General features: G+C 48.9%; 1 protein-coding gene across 1 annotated transcript in view; it reads left to right on the top strand.

Moving 5' to 3' along the window:
* The window catches only part of EXD3 (exonuclease 3'-5' domain containing 3), a 202,236-nt gene that overhangs the window by 40,967 nt on the left and 144,982 nt on the right, over positions 1–16,287 (top strand). Inside the window, exons 11-16 of the mRNA XM_074161367.1 lie at positions 6,838–7,004; positions 11,946–12,084; positions 12,417–12,630; positions 13,359–13,468; positions 14,588–14,798; positions 15,900–16,066. Coding sequence (XP_074017468.1) covers positions 6,838–7,004; positions 11,946–12,084; positions 12,417–12,630; positions 13,359–13,468; positions 14,588–14,798; positions 15,900–16,066 — 1,008 coding nt within the window. The remainder of the gene's footprint in view (positions 1–6,837; positions 7,005–11,945; positions 12,085–12,416; positions 12,631–13,358; positions 13,469–14,587; positions 14,799–15,899; positions 16,067–16,287) is intronic.

Raw genomic sequence — 16,287 nt, 5'->3', positions numbered from 1 at the left:
GCTTTGCCGGCTCAGGTGTATCCTGGTGCTCTCCTCACTAAATCCTCCCCTGTCCTGAAGTGTCCGGGGTTGTGTGGCTGACTGTTCGCTGGGGCACTCCGGAGCACTCTTCTCACGGAGTATTACACATTGTCCATTAAACCTCAATTTCTCTCTGGGCTTGTGCCTTCTCCAGCCAAGAAACATTGATATCCGTGTTCTGATCAGCTACCAAAGCGAAATCCAGTAACGTTTGATTCGGATTCTCTGAAGGGCAGTGTTGTGTGCAGAGCCTTGCAGAGCCTCTCCTCGCTGAGGTGGGAAGTGCCATCTGCCCTGTGAAGCAGAGCCATTGCCAGCAGAGCGTTTGTGTGTTACGAGGCTCGGTGAGTTGGGGGAAAGTTGCGTGAAGGATGTCCAACACTGTGTTTAAAATAGGTCTCAACCTCTTGCTTTTTTTTTTTTTTTTTTGAAAATACTCACTCTTCAGATCTGGCTTTGAAAGCAGGGTTCATTCTTTCCCTCTGGTATTGTCCTGGGTTGAGAGACACAGGACTAACTTTTCTTCTAATGCTGGGAAAAATTGCACTTTTAGAAGACTCTAGTGTCTGAATTTGTGAAAATATTTACTTTATAGCCAGCCAGGCTCTGTGGGATTCAAGGTTTTAGTGTTTTTGAGCCTTGCCAGGGGCAGGGACAAGGAGGAGCAAGGCCTGGGCGTTTGACCCAGGCTGGCCAACAGGAGTGTTTCATACCATGAACGTCACATCCAATATAAATTAGAAAAGTTTGCTGCGTAGCGGGCTCTCTCTCCCTGATGGCGGCGGGTCCAGGCAACTCCTTGCCCCGGTGTCAGACCCCTGAGCCCTTCCCTTCCTCCTGAAGCCATTGCGCTCCCAGTGTCCCATATTTGCTGTCCCTGCTGGGAGGGCACAGCTTCCTACTGATATAGTTGGCTGAGGATAATTCCTGTATATCCTATATCAGTATCGGGATTAATACCGGTTCTTTAGTATTATTGTTAATTATTTAGCCTTAGTCTATTAAATCTATTTCTATTTCAACCCTTGTGTTTCTTTGTGTTCCCCAGTTCCCCTTTCCAGGTGGGGAGGGGTCATCGGGTGATAGAATAATTGTCTAACGACAATAGATTGTTATGGGTTCTCTCAAACCATATGTTTCTATGTCTCTATGTACCTTCTATGTACCTTTCTGTGTCTCTATGTACCTTCTCTCATCGGCGGCAGTATGAGCAGATTTTGGAGACGTGATGACTCCATCTGGTGAAGATGAATGACTTCCCTCAGGGGTTGCCCGACTTCAATTTGGAAGGAATCCCAATGCAGGAAATGTATTTGAATCTGTCTGTAGTATTGTTGAGCATGATCAGGACCGTCCCGTATTCTGTGTAGACGGGATCTTGGGTGTTCTTCACCCGGGAGGTGCTTGGAACTTGAAAGCAGCAGTTGCTGCAAGAAGCCGCCTGTCTGTGCGGAGCCAAGTCTGGGTGCTGGGGAACGCGCAGCAGTGCTAATCTCAGAGGCTTGCTTCAGTCTGAAGGAACCTGTGGAGGTCTCTTCTCTGCCCTCCTGCTCAAAGCAGGGCCAACAAATTTAGAAGAAGGTGTTGCAGGGCCCTGCCTGGTTCCACAGCAGTTCCTCTGGGCCCATTGCAGTGTTTAGCCACTCTCACTGTCACCTTTTTTTTTCCCTTTAGGCATGGTTGGAATCTGTCTGGAAGGATCTGACGCCATTTTCTCTATGATCCCCCATGATAAATTGAAGAGAGTGATTGTATATTCCCATATCCCCCAGCTCAGCCTTCCCCTGGCTGAACAAGCTCTGCTTTCTCAGCCTCTCCTCTCCATTACGTCCTCCAACCCACTGACCCTCTCAGTGGCTCTTTACTGAACTCCTTCCCTCCTGTCAGCATCTCTTTCACACTGGGGTGCCAAAGCCAGACGCCGTGTCCAGGTGTGGTCTCACAGAGTGGGGGAATCCCTTCCCTCGACCTGCCGACTCGGCCACAGCTGGCTGGGCAGGCAGACGGGTCAATTTTAACAGAACGTAGCATTCTTCTTCTGGCTGCTGTTTGGGACTGGGGTCTGGACTTCTGAACAAGAAATTGTGTTGGCAGGATTGTGTGAGCTGCAGAGAGAAAAAATGGAGCCAGATGCGTCTTGTCACACAATATTGTCCTGGCTACTCATCACATCATTCAGGTGGCCCAGGAACAATAAGCTCCTCCTGAGGAGCCCCAGTAGAGCTGCAAGTTGCCTTTAAGAGGTGCCTTTGCCTTGAGGCATTCAAGTGATAGGGAAGTTAGACTCCTCGGAATTGCCTTGCATGGGGAGGCTGGGGAGCCGAGTCTCCTGATTCACAAAGCAGGAGATGGGTAGAGTGAACATGCCCCAGGGAGCCACTGCCAGAGCTTTGTTGAAAGACAAAAGAAAGACCACTTCCCCGCCATTGATGTGGTAATGGCCTCTAGAACACTGAAGTGTGGCACTCTCAATGCCGTACTGATTGCTATCTGAAAGTCAGTCCTCTGGGGTATGAATGGAGGCTATTTTGTTCTTCTTCAGTTCATAAATTAGTGCATCCGAGTAGCCTGTGAGGAGAGAACAGCTCAAGTGGTGAGAACGCGGGGCTTTCTCATGCTTCTGGCTTTGTACAGCGGCCATGGGTGAGTGCCCTGCCGCTTTCACAAGAAACCCTCTTCAGAAGTGAGTGTAGGGAAAGTAGGCATCTTTTATCCGAGTGCCATCTCTAGGAGATCCCTAAGTCAGGATGCCCCTTCTCTCACGGACCGGGCTGTGACCCTGGGCTGAGGTGGCGCTGGGCGTCCCAGCTCCAGTCTCGTACAAAAGGGACTTGCCTTCCATGACACTGGACTGCACCTTCTCTCCGTGTAGTACAAATGGTGCTAACTTCAAACCAGAAATCTCCAGCACAAATCAAAAATCAATTAACGATGAAGCCAAGGCAGGAGGATGTTCCAGGGGATCTGTAGACAAAGGGATGTGCACAGGACTTGCAGCGCCCCGGGGAGTTTAGCAATGCTGTCGGAGTCCTCTGCTGCTTGCAGTGGGTTTCTCCTTCGAAAGCCCAGGGTTGGTTTTTTTTCCCTTTTAAAGTTGCTGGCTCTGAAATATTCTACTTGACATTTTCTCTACACTAACAGGATTTTTTTGTTGTTGTTTCTGGAAGCACTTGAGAAGAGGGGAAATTGGCCAAGACATTCAAAAGTTAAATTAAAATCTGACTCTGCAAATAGCCAGTGTCACTGGTGTGAATAACTTCGCTCTCCGGTAAAAGATATTGAGGGAAAGTGAAGAATTGTTTCTGACAGAAATGCAACTTAACACACACAGACAGAAGTCATGGGTTGGCTAGGGCGACCTCCAGGGAGATATTGGCTATTTGGATTCCAAATTACTGATAGCAACAGAGGAACTGCTGATGCTGTGGGTTAAGCTCAGGACACCCTGAGCTCGCTCTGTGCTGGCTGTTGTGAGCTCTGGAAGGCACCGGGCTGGGTAAGAACAGGATTTACGGGTAGGTAAATCTGCAGCAGTCATTTTGGAAAGCTTTAATCATGGGCCGTCGGTGCTGTCAGGAGTTTTCCTGTGCGCCTGTGGATTAAAGAAGGTATGATATGTCTGGGATTCAGAGAGGGATGTAAACAAGCCTCATGGTGTGTATGATCTTTTCCTGCTTGGAGGTGCCGCGGGTGTTGATCAGAACAACTGTGCCCGTTTCCTCTTAAAAAGTGTTCATTTACTGAAAACAAAATACAAGAGATGTCATCCCTAGTGAAACATTTGTCTCAGCATCTGTGCCCACATCTTCTGGGGCCAAAATTTCCACATTCTTGCTTCTTGCAAAGCTGTTGCGGTGGAAGCCTTTCCCCTTTATAGCAGTGTTGGGTTTTTTCAGTAAAAAACAAAGCAAGCCATTTTCCGTTTCAGAATGCAAGATGTAATATCTCTGGAGAGATTAACCTTCTTTCCAGAGTTGTTTTTGTGACTGAAATAATAAATCTGTTATCATTAAAATAAAGAAAATAAAAATCTGCACCTCGTTATTTCCAGAAACAAAGCTGACATAATGAGATTTATTAAGAATTTACTTTGGGTGAACTGAAGAGAGATCCAACCCCAAAGACTTTGTGTTCTAGAAAAAAGGCAGAAAGACAATAGGAAGGACACAGGGGAAGCTCGAAGAGGGAATTGCTCTGTGATGTTAATAAGAAAATATGTTCTTTTTGGGAAGGACTCTGGGAAGCGGCTTGGCAAACGCGGCAGGAGGAGTTATTCAAACCCACCACCACCACCACCTCCCTCCCCCCGTCTTAGGTGCTTTGCTGAGCTCGGTTGCACGAGGCAGGGATGTGGGAGACGCACAAAGACTGGCACGGCCAGGAGGAGGGATTCGGGAGGAAATGTAGAGGGCAAGAAGTGTTAAGGTGGTAGTTTATCCGCCCCTGCTCTGACCCTTCCCGCGGTTCCCTCTCCTGCTTCTCCCCCATAACTGAACCCCCGGTCAGCTGCTGGACCCCCGTCCCCTGACACTGTGCCACCAGCCTCTTGGGAGCAGCAGTAAAAATACTCTTCCACGTGTCCATGAGAAGAAATGTGGTTTGGCATTTGGCAAATGTCAGCCCTGAGTCACAGGGGTGCAGGCTCCGTGCTGAGGCAGCAGTTGTGAGCAGGCTGGCTTCTGTGCGCTGTCTGGGATGCCAGATTTCTCTGGGGGTTTTCTGCCAAGACTCTACCCCCTCCCACACCTCTGTGGGGTGGGTCATTTGGTGTTTTTTTTTTTCTTTTTTGCTTCCTTTTTTCCCTTCCCTTTTACGTGGGGGCCATCAACAGGTTTGTTTCCTGATCTCTGTGCAGGGTGTCTCTTTGAAGACAACTTCTCACCTTTTAGTTACTGCAGGAATGTGAGGAATGAGGCCCCGTGCCCAGCCTCCCGCCCGCCGGGCTGGGTTTGGACACGCAGCGCAGCAAGAGCCGGTGCCTGCGGTCCCTGGAGCAGATGCTGCCCCTGCAGCCACGGCTCGGTGGGCAGCGAAGGAGAGATGGAGGGTGAGAAGGGACCTTAAGTGTGTATCTGAGCATTTCACTACACTTGAGAAACTCTTGTGGCAGAGCCAGCAGCAGTAGCCATACAGCTACAGATGCGGAGCCACCACGCAGAGTTTCACCTTGGTTTACAGTTAAGTTTTCTTGACAACATTGACGTCTAAGGCAGATCCGTGAGCAAATCCGTCTGGTAAGAGCAGTGAGCTGCTGGTCTGGCTGCAGTGGCACTGGGGTGGCTGGAAGCGCGGGAGCGTTAGCTGGGCAGGAGGAGAGGGTCATTCCCACCCCCGAGTATCTGGTGTGACAGTCTCGGTGTCACCGCCTCCCTGTCTATCTCTCTTACAGCTGCTGTGACACAGTCCCTTAGAGGGCATCAGCCAAGAGGGTGAACAGGACTAAAGGGCTTTGGTGGCTCCGGCTGTGGCGGTGAAGACTGTCCTGGGCCCTGTTTGTCTGCCCTGCCCTTGCCAACGCTGCTCCCTCGTGCCGGGGGGCAGCGTGCCGGCCTACGGACACCGTGGCTCACAGCCGGGTGTTTGGCTTAACCCACATAAAGCTGTGAGTGTGTGCCCGTGCCCCCGGGCTCTGCAGCGTGATGGGGCATGGACACACATTCCTTCTGCCAGAAAATGGCTGGGAACAGGGAACATCCTGAGCTGCCCTCCCATCTGCAGGTGTGGGTAATGCCGGCTCCTTGGTGACACCTGAGATGGCTGTGTTTGTCCGTGTGGCTGAAGCGATAATCCCGTTGTCATGTCCACAGAGGCCTTGGATAGACACCAAGGGAGGAATTTCTTGCACCCAACCTTGGTTCTTCCAGCTGGAGCGACCGCTCCAGGTTCCTCTTATGATCAGTGGGGATAAAGGAGGACTTTTGGATCCCAGTTCATACAGCCTGTTTGCGATGCAGGGTGACAGCCCTCGCACCCTGGACCGCGTCCGTGGCACTGGCTGGTCCATGCTGGCTGCAGGGGACCTCTGTCCCCTCACTCTGCCGTTGGTGCTGCTGGAGGAGGGATGTGGTGCCCTATTCGCAGTGGGGTGTGCAGACAGGCTGCAGGCTGATGAGCCAGCCTTTCCCTCGCGCCCAACACCAGATTCTGTCACTCAGGAAAGCTCTAATGATGTGTCCTACCTGTAGCCTCTGTGTGACTGGCCATCCTGGTTACCCAAGCAGATGTCCCCAAAGCTGGAGGAGACTCCACGCTACTGTCTCACCTGGAGAGACTGAGCCATCCTGTTGCCTCTCCCAGGACATCAAGTCACAGCATCACTTCAGGGCTCTGTACAGACACAAAATGGGACTAAAACAATCCAAACTCTTACTCCTTCTGTAATTACCTGCCTAACGAGCCCAAAGACCTTTACTGCCTGGTCAGTTACTCATTCTGATTTTACTTAATATAATCAGTATCTGAGTAAATAATATGCTAGTAATCTATAATCAGCCAGGCTGTAAATGGCATTTTTTTACCCTTGTTTCTCGGTGCTGCTGAGAAACATCCATGTGTTCCCTGGACAAACAGCCATGGACATGCCAAGGGCACCCAAGTGCCCCGATGAGCTCTCCGTTAACGCACGTGCTCTCCATCTCTTGGCAGAGAAGTGCAGCACTCGCTGGGTTTGCACAGAATCGTTCTGCAGTGGGGGGATTCTCACTCCTTCCTGCCCTTCTCCAGGACCCCGTGGAGGATGCTGTCTCAAGGGGGAGGTAGGAACACCCATGATGGGGATTGGACTGATGGTCTTCCTTCCCCCTGGATTCCTTGCAGAGCACAGTTGGAGAGAACCGATGGCTTCAAGAGCACCTGATACAGTTGCTAATGAGTTACTGTGATTTGAATACAGCAGCAAGATGGGCACAACACTGCAATATGCCCAAGGAGATGCTGCCTCATGGAGTGGCTGATGAGCTTCAAAAGCTTCAGATCCAAGAGAGGTAAATGCTCTGTTTCTTGTCTTTTCGATGTAGATTGCTTATCATACAAGGGCTACGTATTTGCTTACAATAATCTGCCATAATGCTTCCTTCGGGAGGTAATTTTGCAAAAACTTCCTCCATTTACTCAGATCACATCTTGTGCTGCATTTGCTTTTCATAAGGCTGGAAATGTCTGTGAAAGGTACATTTTACATTCACTCCTGAATACTCAGAAGCTGTGTGAGATACTGCTTCATGCTGCTTAGGGGTTGTAAGACTTCCTTTGCCAGATCAACAACGCAAATGAAATGATGTGGGTAGGAGCTGAATATGCGTCTATTTTACTGATCTGATTACATGTCTATCAAAGTTTTCTGTACACGCTGCATCCCCCACTGTACTTTAATCTGGGTTAATGCCTTTAAGGAGACTTATGGTTAAGAAAATAATTGTAAAGTTGCTTAAATTTTTCTTAGTGTATATATTTTCTTCCTTCTTTGACACCTCATAAGCCGTTTTTCATCCCAGTCTGTAATTTTTGCCTCATCCAAAACTTTCAGAATTAATGGGAATTTTTGACATTTGGGGTCAGGTGCCAGAAGAGTTGCATTAATTGAATTTGGGATAAAACCAGACTCTCTGGCACAAATTTGCCAAGTGAGCTTAAGAAGCCTTTAGCCCCCTCTTTTCCCTTTTCTCTCTCTAATGCAATCCAAATAACGCAGTGCCGTGGTTCCCGTCCTGCTTTGGGACCCCGTGTTGTGTGCAGCAGAGCAGCCTGTGGTAGCTGCAGTTCCTCCTCCAACAGGAGCTTCATCATCTTGCACGATCTGAAATAAGGGTACAAAGGCTGAGGTACAAAGAAAAAATTGAAAAATCCTTATATGAAGAAGGGTTCTTACAACTCCTTGATTTCAAGTGCACAGAACTGGGCAAACAGCCCCAGCCAAGGATGTCTGTGAACCTGCTGGGGTGGGAGGAGCAGGGGCAAGGTGGAGGGAAGAGGGTGACCAGGTTCCGTTCTGTGTGTGGACAAAGCTGTGCGAAGCTGGAAAGAGGCTCAAAATTTAGGAAGGCACATATAGCCACCTAAATTGATCCCCACAGCAAGCTAGATCCGGAGGAGTACCGGGGCTTGTAGTTCTGGTTCTGGGTGTTCTGTGCTGTGTCTCTTTGAGAAGATGGCCCCAGATCATCCTCTTCATAAAGCAATATCCTGGGCAGTTGCTCAGCTGTGCTGTATGGGGGAAGAAAGGCTGTACTTGAAACAATGACCCAATGCAAATGGTTTGCTGAGCCCCAGTAATTCGCTTTTGTACTCATGTGAGTGATGATGTATCTGCCACGCTTCAGTGACTCTGTCCATGAGATGTTTAAGCACGTTATTCAGAGACAGTCATGTTTGGCGCCCTTTTTTAAACCATTTTTGTTCCTGCAGAAGGGCCTGCACATCTGCTGCAGGGTACTGCAAGTCTTGAGGAACTGCAGAGCTTGCAGATACTGCATGAGGGTCCTGTTGGGGTCTCACCCAGGACTGCACAGGAGATGGGGAAGCTCAGGCTGGGTGAGCTCTGGTTGTCCCGTCACCACCCAGCCCGGTAGCCTCTGTGCCCACACGCGTGTTCGTGAGTTGAGCAAGGCTGCAGGCTGCCACAGTGCCTGGGTTTGGAGTAATTACACACTCTCCTTGCTGGGTGCTGCCGTCAACCAGCATTTTCTCTGCTCATTCATGTGCAGGAATTCATCTAATTGGATTCTGCGCGCAGAAGAGGACTTACTCCTGAGTGCTCAGTGCGGATGGGGTTGGAGGGCAGCAGAGCTCAAAGCCTTGCTGGCGTTCAAGGAGTAATGGTGTGTTTCCAGGTAGAGTCAAGGCTCTTGTCAAAAACAGAAAAGAGGAAGCAGTGATAATTTTGGGGTCTTTTAGGAGTCTTCCACTACTGTACACATCAGTCACCTTACTCCAAGGTGGTGTGCTTGGCTGGAGTTTGTGCCACTTTCCTGATGTCTCTCTTATCCTCTCTGGTGAAATGTGTTGGATTTTTTAGCGTGGCGATTGGTGTTTATAGTTCGGAAGCCAGGTGAGATTAGAGGGAGTTTGGGGGGAAATCTTGAGCACTCCCAAGAGGTGGCTGTTTTCAGCTTTCTGCAGGCTGATAGCCCGCATCTCCAGCATCCTGCAAACACAGCCCTTGAAGCCATTAGGACGAGGGAGTGACTTCCAATGTGGAGCTGAATCCTCCATGCATATGATGGAAATCTGACTGTGATTTGAAATGGAGTCTGTGTCTAGGAGGAGCTGTTGATGATGTCGTATGGTGCCTGTTCGGGACAGAATAAAGCCAGCAGAAAGTCGATGATCACTGCTCCCCGCGGAGCCAGTCGGATGCTTTCAGCGCTGTGCTCCAGGTGTGGGAAGCAGGGACAGGGTACCTCTCGGCACAGCTGCTGCAGGAGCCTGCATGTCCGTGCTCATTGGCTGCCTCCCGCGGTCCAGGGCTTCTCCTGTTCCTGCACAACGTGCAGATGTATGCAGGTGATTTGGTGCTTCCTTCTACCGTGTGTTCTTCGTGCAGGACTTTCCTCCTGGTGTGATATGTCAGAATTAGGAACTCCAGCTCACAGTTAGGGTCTGTCTCTGGCTGCCTGGTTAATGCTGACCCCTCACGAGGCTTAAGGAGACCATTTTAAGAAGACCAAGCTGAGACTGAGCGAGGTTACCTGCTCTAACAGGTTTATCATCAGGTTTGTTGTCTTCAACATTACAGCCAGTTTCCAGCTCCTGGGAGAGGTGTTTCTGAAAAACCTGCAGCTTCCATAACTAAAAATCATATTTTTGGAGCATAGATTGGACTAATGTGAATTACGCAGAAGATGAATGAGAACATGGTGTATTCTTATTTTTTAATGATGATGATTTTGGGAGATTCTCACAGATGGCCTTGGACACCTCACGTGCTGAGCTTCGTGGGTCTGATCTTCCTCCTAGTGCAGATCTGCTCGGGTTCATGTTCAAGCTCCATGTAACCTTGGGAAATAGGACACAGGTGTGATCACCCTCGAAACACTGTCTGCAAAGACCCACTTCTCCAGACAATACATGGCATTCTTGGAGCACAGGAAACTCTCGTCTGTCCAGGACACGCTTCTGTTGGCTCTGGTGCCTCGCTGGAGCTGCCCTCCTCCTCCTCCCTTAACTGCACCAGCCGCCTGGTGGGAGCCAGAAGGTTTTGGCATGAGGTGTAGTCCCTCAAAACACAAAGGGGCGGTTACAGAAGTGTGACTTACAGACTCTGTGCCTCTAGGAAGCTAAACCCCATTGCTACATCTCTGCTGCAGGAAGGCTCTCATGTGCGGGTGGAGAGGAGTCATGCTGATGGCTCTGCCATTCATGAGGAGATGCAACAGATGAGCAAGGCCCTTTTGTGCCTGAGGTTATGCATCCAGTCATGATACCTGCTGCAGGAGCTGCTATAAAATCAGTGGAGCCATGGAACCTCATAAAACAGTCTGTCTGCCGTATTTATTGAGGTAACAAAGCAGCAGGTTCCCAGAGAGGGTGTTCACACAAGGTGGTACCAGCACATAAATGACATCAGCTCTGCCACCGCTCACACCACACGCAGCTCCTGAGCTTTGCAGGTGAGAATATTCCTGGAGGCCTGAGACTGCACACCTTCATTAAATATTTTACACAAATATTGACTTCCCCATGCACACAAACCCACGGAAAAGAGTGTTTGTACAGCGAAAGCTGCTATGCTACAAAATTAGTCACACAGTCCCCTAAACATAAGGTTAGTAAATATTTTCTCAAATAATAAACCATTTCAAGTCTCTATGGGAAAGAGACCGTCCAGAAATTTGTCATATGTCCAAAATAGCTTGATATTTTTTATTAGTTTCTTTCCTCTGATTGCATCATCTGGCTGAGGCACCATAGCAATGTGCTGACCTTCCAGTTACAAGGCCTTTTCGAGAGACTCTGCTGCCTTTTGAAGAGAAAATGTGCTGTGTAAGATCCTGTTGTAGGAAATCAGTTAGCTCATTTCTGCAGACATCTCCCAACATTCCCAGGGTATTAATACACAGATACAGAATTTCTCTGTGCGGTGCCGTCTGAAACCCAAACGGAGGGAGCAGCACAGCAAGGCACTCGATCTGTGGGTTCGGCTGGCTGTTTTCCTTTAAATGTGGAAGATTTTGAAACTTTATTTCTGAACTTTTCTCGTGTCGTCCCTGTGCAAAGCAGGACAAATATTCTTGTGCAACGTATGTTGACATTGTACAGGGAAGGGGATGGAGGAGAAGAAGCTGGATGGCAACAGGGAGGGCCCTGAAGCCTTCCCAGGCCATTGTAGTATAGAGCGATGGGGCAGGTTCACCCGTTCCCATCTGGGAGTGATCTCGGTGTGGAGCAGGCTGAGAGCCCTGTTCTGAGCTGGTTTCTGCTGTGGGGAACCGTGAAGCTCTTGTTTGGACTCAGTGCTGGTCCGAGCTGACTCTTCTCATGTATTACACCGTGGGAGCTAGCAGACTTCCACGGTAACCTCAAGGGCAAAAAGCAGTAAATCTAAAATGTTTTATCTCTGAATGTGGAAACAGCTGCCCAACTTTGTCATCCTAGTTGTATCAGTTCTGGGAAAGAGAGCTGAGTCCTAGGCCTTGGGCAAATGGTTTGGTTTGGTGTTCTCCACAGTGGGCACAGAGCGTGTGCGTGGTGAGGTCTCAGATGTGGTGCCATTTCTGTGACAGGAGTAGAAAGAGAAGGTGAGTCAAGATGAAAGAGACTGAGATTACAGGGAAAGTGAGGAAGGAGAGGATGAGAGAAAGAGCTGATTGGCAGCAGGAAATAGAGGGGCAGGGTGCAATGAGGGGCTTAAGACTCCCTGATGTTCCTCCAGCCCAGGATTTCCTCACGTTTCCTAGCTCAAAGCTGTTGCGTCTGGTTCTGTGCAGGGTAGAAGAGGCTGCAAAGGCAGACAATCATGAAGAGAGTAAAAAGAAGGATTACTACCAGCTTCCTATTCCACGAGCAAATATTCACTTCCTGCAGACGTGGGAAGAGACACTGCTGTGCTGGGAAAAGGTGCTGCAGGTGAGTGTTACTCTGGTATTTACTTTGCAGGGTCAAGGAGCAGAGACTTCAGAGCGGGCTGGTACGTGGGGCTGTGTGTGGGTCCCTGCCATCAAACATCTCCCTCCCCAAGTCAAGGACAGCAGCTTCCCTTAGGCTTGTCTGATTGGTAATTGCTGTGCAAGGAAAGGTCCTTGCGGGGGAACTCAGGTGTGAAAGTCACTTGTCTCTGTAGTATTTTGCACAGTAGAAAGAGATGGAAGGGAAGAGCTTGTGTTCTGGATGGGACTGTCCAGGCTACGTTCAAGCACAGACAGTCTCTTAAGTGAAGGCGGCTTTTGTCTGTGTTGCAGCCTGGGCAGGTTGTTGGCATTGACATGGAGTGGAAGCCTTCATTCGGCATGGTGGGGAAGCCCCGGGTCTCCCTCCTTCAGATTGCTCTGAAGGACGAGGTGTTCCTGCTTGACTTGCCACGGCTCCTGGAGCAAGCTGAGGCCGAGGGTGAGAAGGAGAAACTTCCCCATTTCATCCAGATGCTCTACTCAGATGCAGCCATCACTAAACTAGGTAACATGCAGCTCTTCTCCCCTCCTCGGGTCTTTACACAGCTTGTTTTGTGTAATTCCTAGGTCCTCATGGGGCTGTCAATCTCTCAATGCACTTACATGGGACCAGCTTTTGTAGCCCTGGGTGTTCAGATACTGGCATGCCAGAAAGCAGATTGACCAGTGTAACTGGGAATGATGGAAATGTCTCCCCATTTCAGGCCAGACCCAAGATTTCTGACTTAGCCTCCCCTCTCGGACTTGGCATTGTCTTAGTTCCGTACCAGACCCCAACTTGCACCCAGCCGTGACTGGTCATGGGAAGTCTGTCAGGCAGAGCTTCCTGGATTTGCTGCCCCTGTCCCAGAGCCACTGTGCTGGGCAGTAGAGCTCTCTGGTGTTCCCTACCCGCTGTTACATTCTCTTTGGAGGCCTTTGGCAGGAGATGTTAAACCTGGAATTTAAATTCATAATTGCTTTTCACTGCCATAGCAGACTATAATTAAATTGAGCTTAAACTCAGCATTTTTCATCCATGTCTTCTCTGTCTTGATCTGCAAGAGTACCTCCTAGGAACAGGAGAAACGGGAGTCTGTCCCGTGCCCTATCTGAACAGTCTCTCCACCAATGTTTATACATATATTGTCAGCATCTTGACTCTGAACTAGCAAAAGCTGCAATGCATTAGCTGTGATTTGAGTTTTCCTACCTGTATGATCTGGGCTTTTCTGTATGATCTTTTTCCTCCAGGTTATGGGATGTCTGGAGACCTTAGCAGCCTTGCATCCACATGCGCTGCTTTGAAAGACACGGATAAGCAAGCGCGAGGTGTGGTGGACCTTCTCAAAGTAGACAAACAAGTAAGCATGGACACGTGAAGATACGGAAAATTGTCTCCTGTGTGTGCTCGTAGATAACTGCCGTGACTTCACAGCATTGTCTTTTGTATCCTGTATTGGCCGGGAAATGGCTAAATGAGCTAATAGACCTTTTCCACTTGTGGTTTCAAGGATAACATAATGGGAGAAGCATTTAGTTTTCATCAACTGAAAAGTTAAGAGCTTGGTATACTGATAACGTTTTCATAGCCTTTATAAAAGCTGTGAAAAAGCAGTTGAAATGGAGACATAGCTTCCTTCAGCTAGGATGGTGTTTCTGGGCACAAGTCATACTTGAGCTCGGTAAGAGTAAATTCTTGCAGGCACTCTGATGTTCCAAGATCATGCAGTATTGAAGCAGGTATTATAGAGTTAATGATCTGTAGGGAACTGGTAATGTTTCAGGAGGGCTGTTGGTGGGTTCAGCACAGGAGTTGCTGTTCAGCTGAAGTACAGCCATCTCTGGGTGAGCACACAGCAGTTTTCAGCAGTTGGCAGAAATGTTAAGGACAACCATTTTAATGGGTAAAATTTGCAGAGTGTGTGTAAGGCTGTGGGTTGGGGTGAACCCAGATCTTTGGGACTGATGATAGTTTAACCTGGGAGGTGCTGCAGGGTCTGAAGTACCTGCCAACAGCCATTGCCTCAGTTTAACCTGAGAAATGGCAACTGCAGAAAGGCTGTTGCCCACTGCATGACAGGAACACCTTTTCTCACTGGAACCAGGAGAGAGGTGCTGAACTACTGCTGCTCTTCTTTTATTGAGTTGGTGTCCACCAGCCTCATGGCTGAGCACCCTGCAAACGTCTGCAAAGTCAGTCACAGCCCCATCGCTCTCATGCAATGCTGTACGATAATGCACTTTTTTTCCTTCCCTGGCTATGAAAAAGATTTCTTTCCAGCAAGTGTGTTTGTTAAACAAATACCCAGACGCCATATATATCTAATGCCATCCCAGCCCTTGTCTGAGACAACGGGATTCAATATGCCAGGCAAGAGATAAAAGTGATAGGGTTGCTGTGTGGCTCCACCCACTGGAATAGGAGGTGGTGTAGAAGTTCTTCTATAACTATGTGTTTTATATCTTTTTCTTTCCATCAGCTGCAGAAGAGCTCCATTGACTGGAAGAAGTGTGGCCAGAAGGTCGATGTCCTGTCCCCGGAGCAGAGCTATGAGGACAGAGGGTTCAGGCAGCTGGAGAAAGGACTCAGCCTCTTGGTGCAGCATGTGCTGGGGAAACCTCTGGATAAAACCGAGCAGCTCTCTAACTGGGAGAAACGGCCTCTCCGGGAGGAGCAGATCCTCTATGCAGGTCTGGTCTGTGGCAAGGTGCTGCAGACTGCCCATTGCAGGCTGTGTTTGTCTGTTGTCTGTCGCCATGAAAATTGTTAAGTAGCAAACAAAGAAAATGGCTTTGCAGATTAGTTCCTGTTCAGAGAAGCCAGCACAGGGCATGTTTGTCCTTTTGTGGACATGGCTTTAATGGCTGAAGTTTAAACTGTCCGGTGATTCATTATTTCCCTTATGAAAGAATTCCTGTGCTTTGCAGATTTTGTCTGATGAAACATCACCTCAGTGGAAACTCCTCTCAGTAACTAAAGGGAAGAAAATCCACTTCCTTCTGCCTCATTTCACAGCCTTTCTGGGAAACAAGCGCTGTCTTCATTTGTCACAGCGAAGCACTTGTTAGAGCAGGGTTAGAAATGGGTAGACACAGTGTCAGAGACTGCGGCACAGAATTGGTACTGTGGAGGGACCGGAGGAGTCTATTGCTGATTACCCCAGAGTCAGAAGTCTGGGTCTAAATCTTCTCCTGGGGCATCAAAGGACAGTCTACTGAAGCGAACCAGCCCTTTGTTAAATTCAGCTATCCTTGAAGCTGACACAGTTCCCACAAAAGTTAATCACTAGGACTTGTAAAACTGGCTTGGAGACTTAGACAGTTCCCGTTGCAAGGAACAGAAGCCGCACAGCAGTGCGTGTGGGCAGGTGATTGCAAACAACTCGGTTATTACTTTTTAAGATACTACATCTAATGGGGAAGTTACCTTCCCATAGCTGAGATAGGGTAATAAACCGTGGGCAAGCCGCTGCTCAGTGACAATGGAGTGTAAAATGGGTTGGCTGAAGCTATCGTACATGGTGGTTTAAACAGGCACACTATAATTTGCATTACGTTAGTCAGAGGCAGCAGAGGACCGGTCGCTTTTTGAGCTCCTCTGCTGTGACTTGTGATGGTGTGCGGGGTTGTGGTGCTCATACAAGTGCAGGGGAGGACATTAGGGAGCTGGAGCTTCACAGGTTGTTTGCGTTCAGTGGCATTTACAAAGGTGAGGGCTCTTCCTTGCATCAAGAAAGCCTCAGTTTTACATTTGAATGAAACCAGCCGAGGCTCTTACTCCATTTTTTTCAGCTTCAGATGCGTACTGTTTGCTGGAGATCTATGAGAAACTCTGTAAGGATCCAGCAAGCTTTGGTCTGAGCTCAGACCTGACCGAGAGTCTGGTGGGAAAACCAAGCCTAAAACCCAGGCCAAAGAAGCAGCTGAATAAACAAGAAGTACCGTCACCTTCTGGACAGGTTTGTAAACATCTTCAAAGAGCTGCATGTTGCTCAAGACCCCTGCAAATCATATGTTGCCTTGTCTCTCAGTCATACCATTAGTTATGCATGGCATGCCTGTTTGCAGCCTGTTCTCAGGACTATTGCAGAAACATCTCCCTTGCCTCAACCCTTTACTGGTAAGATGTGCTTTCTCTTTTGCGTACCTTGCTTCAGCTTTCCCTGAAATTTTAGGTTCA

This window comes from Numenius arquata, chromosome 19, assembly GCF_964106895.1.
Source record: "Numenius arquata chromosome 19, bNumArq3.hap1.1, whole genome shotgun sequence".
NCBI classification, from domain to species: Eukaryota; Metazoa; Chordata; class Aves; order Charadriiformes; family Scolopacidae; genus Numenius; species Numenius arquata.
Note: the sequence above shows the minus strand (reverse complement) of the source record. Positions and strands in the feature narration are given on the sequence as shown.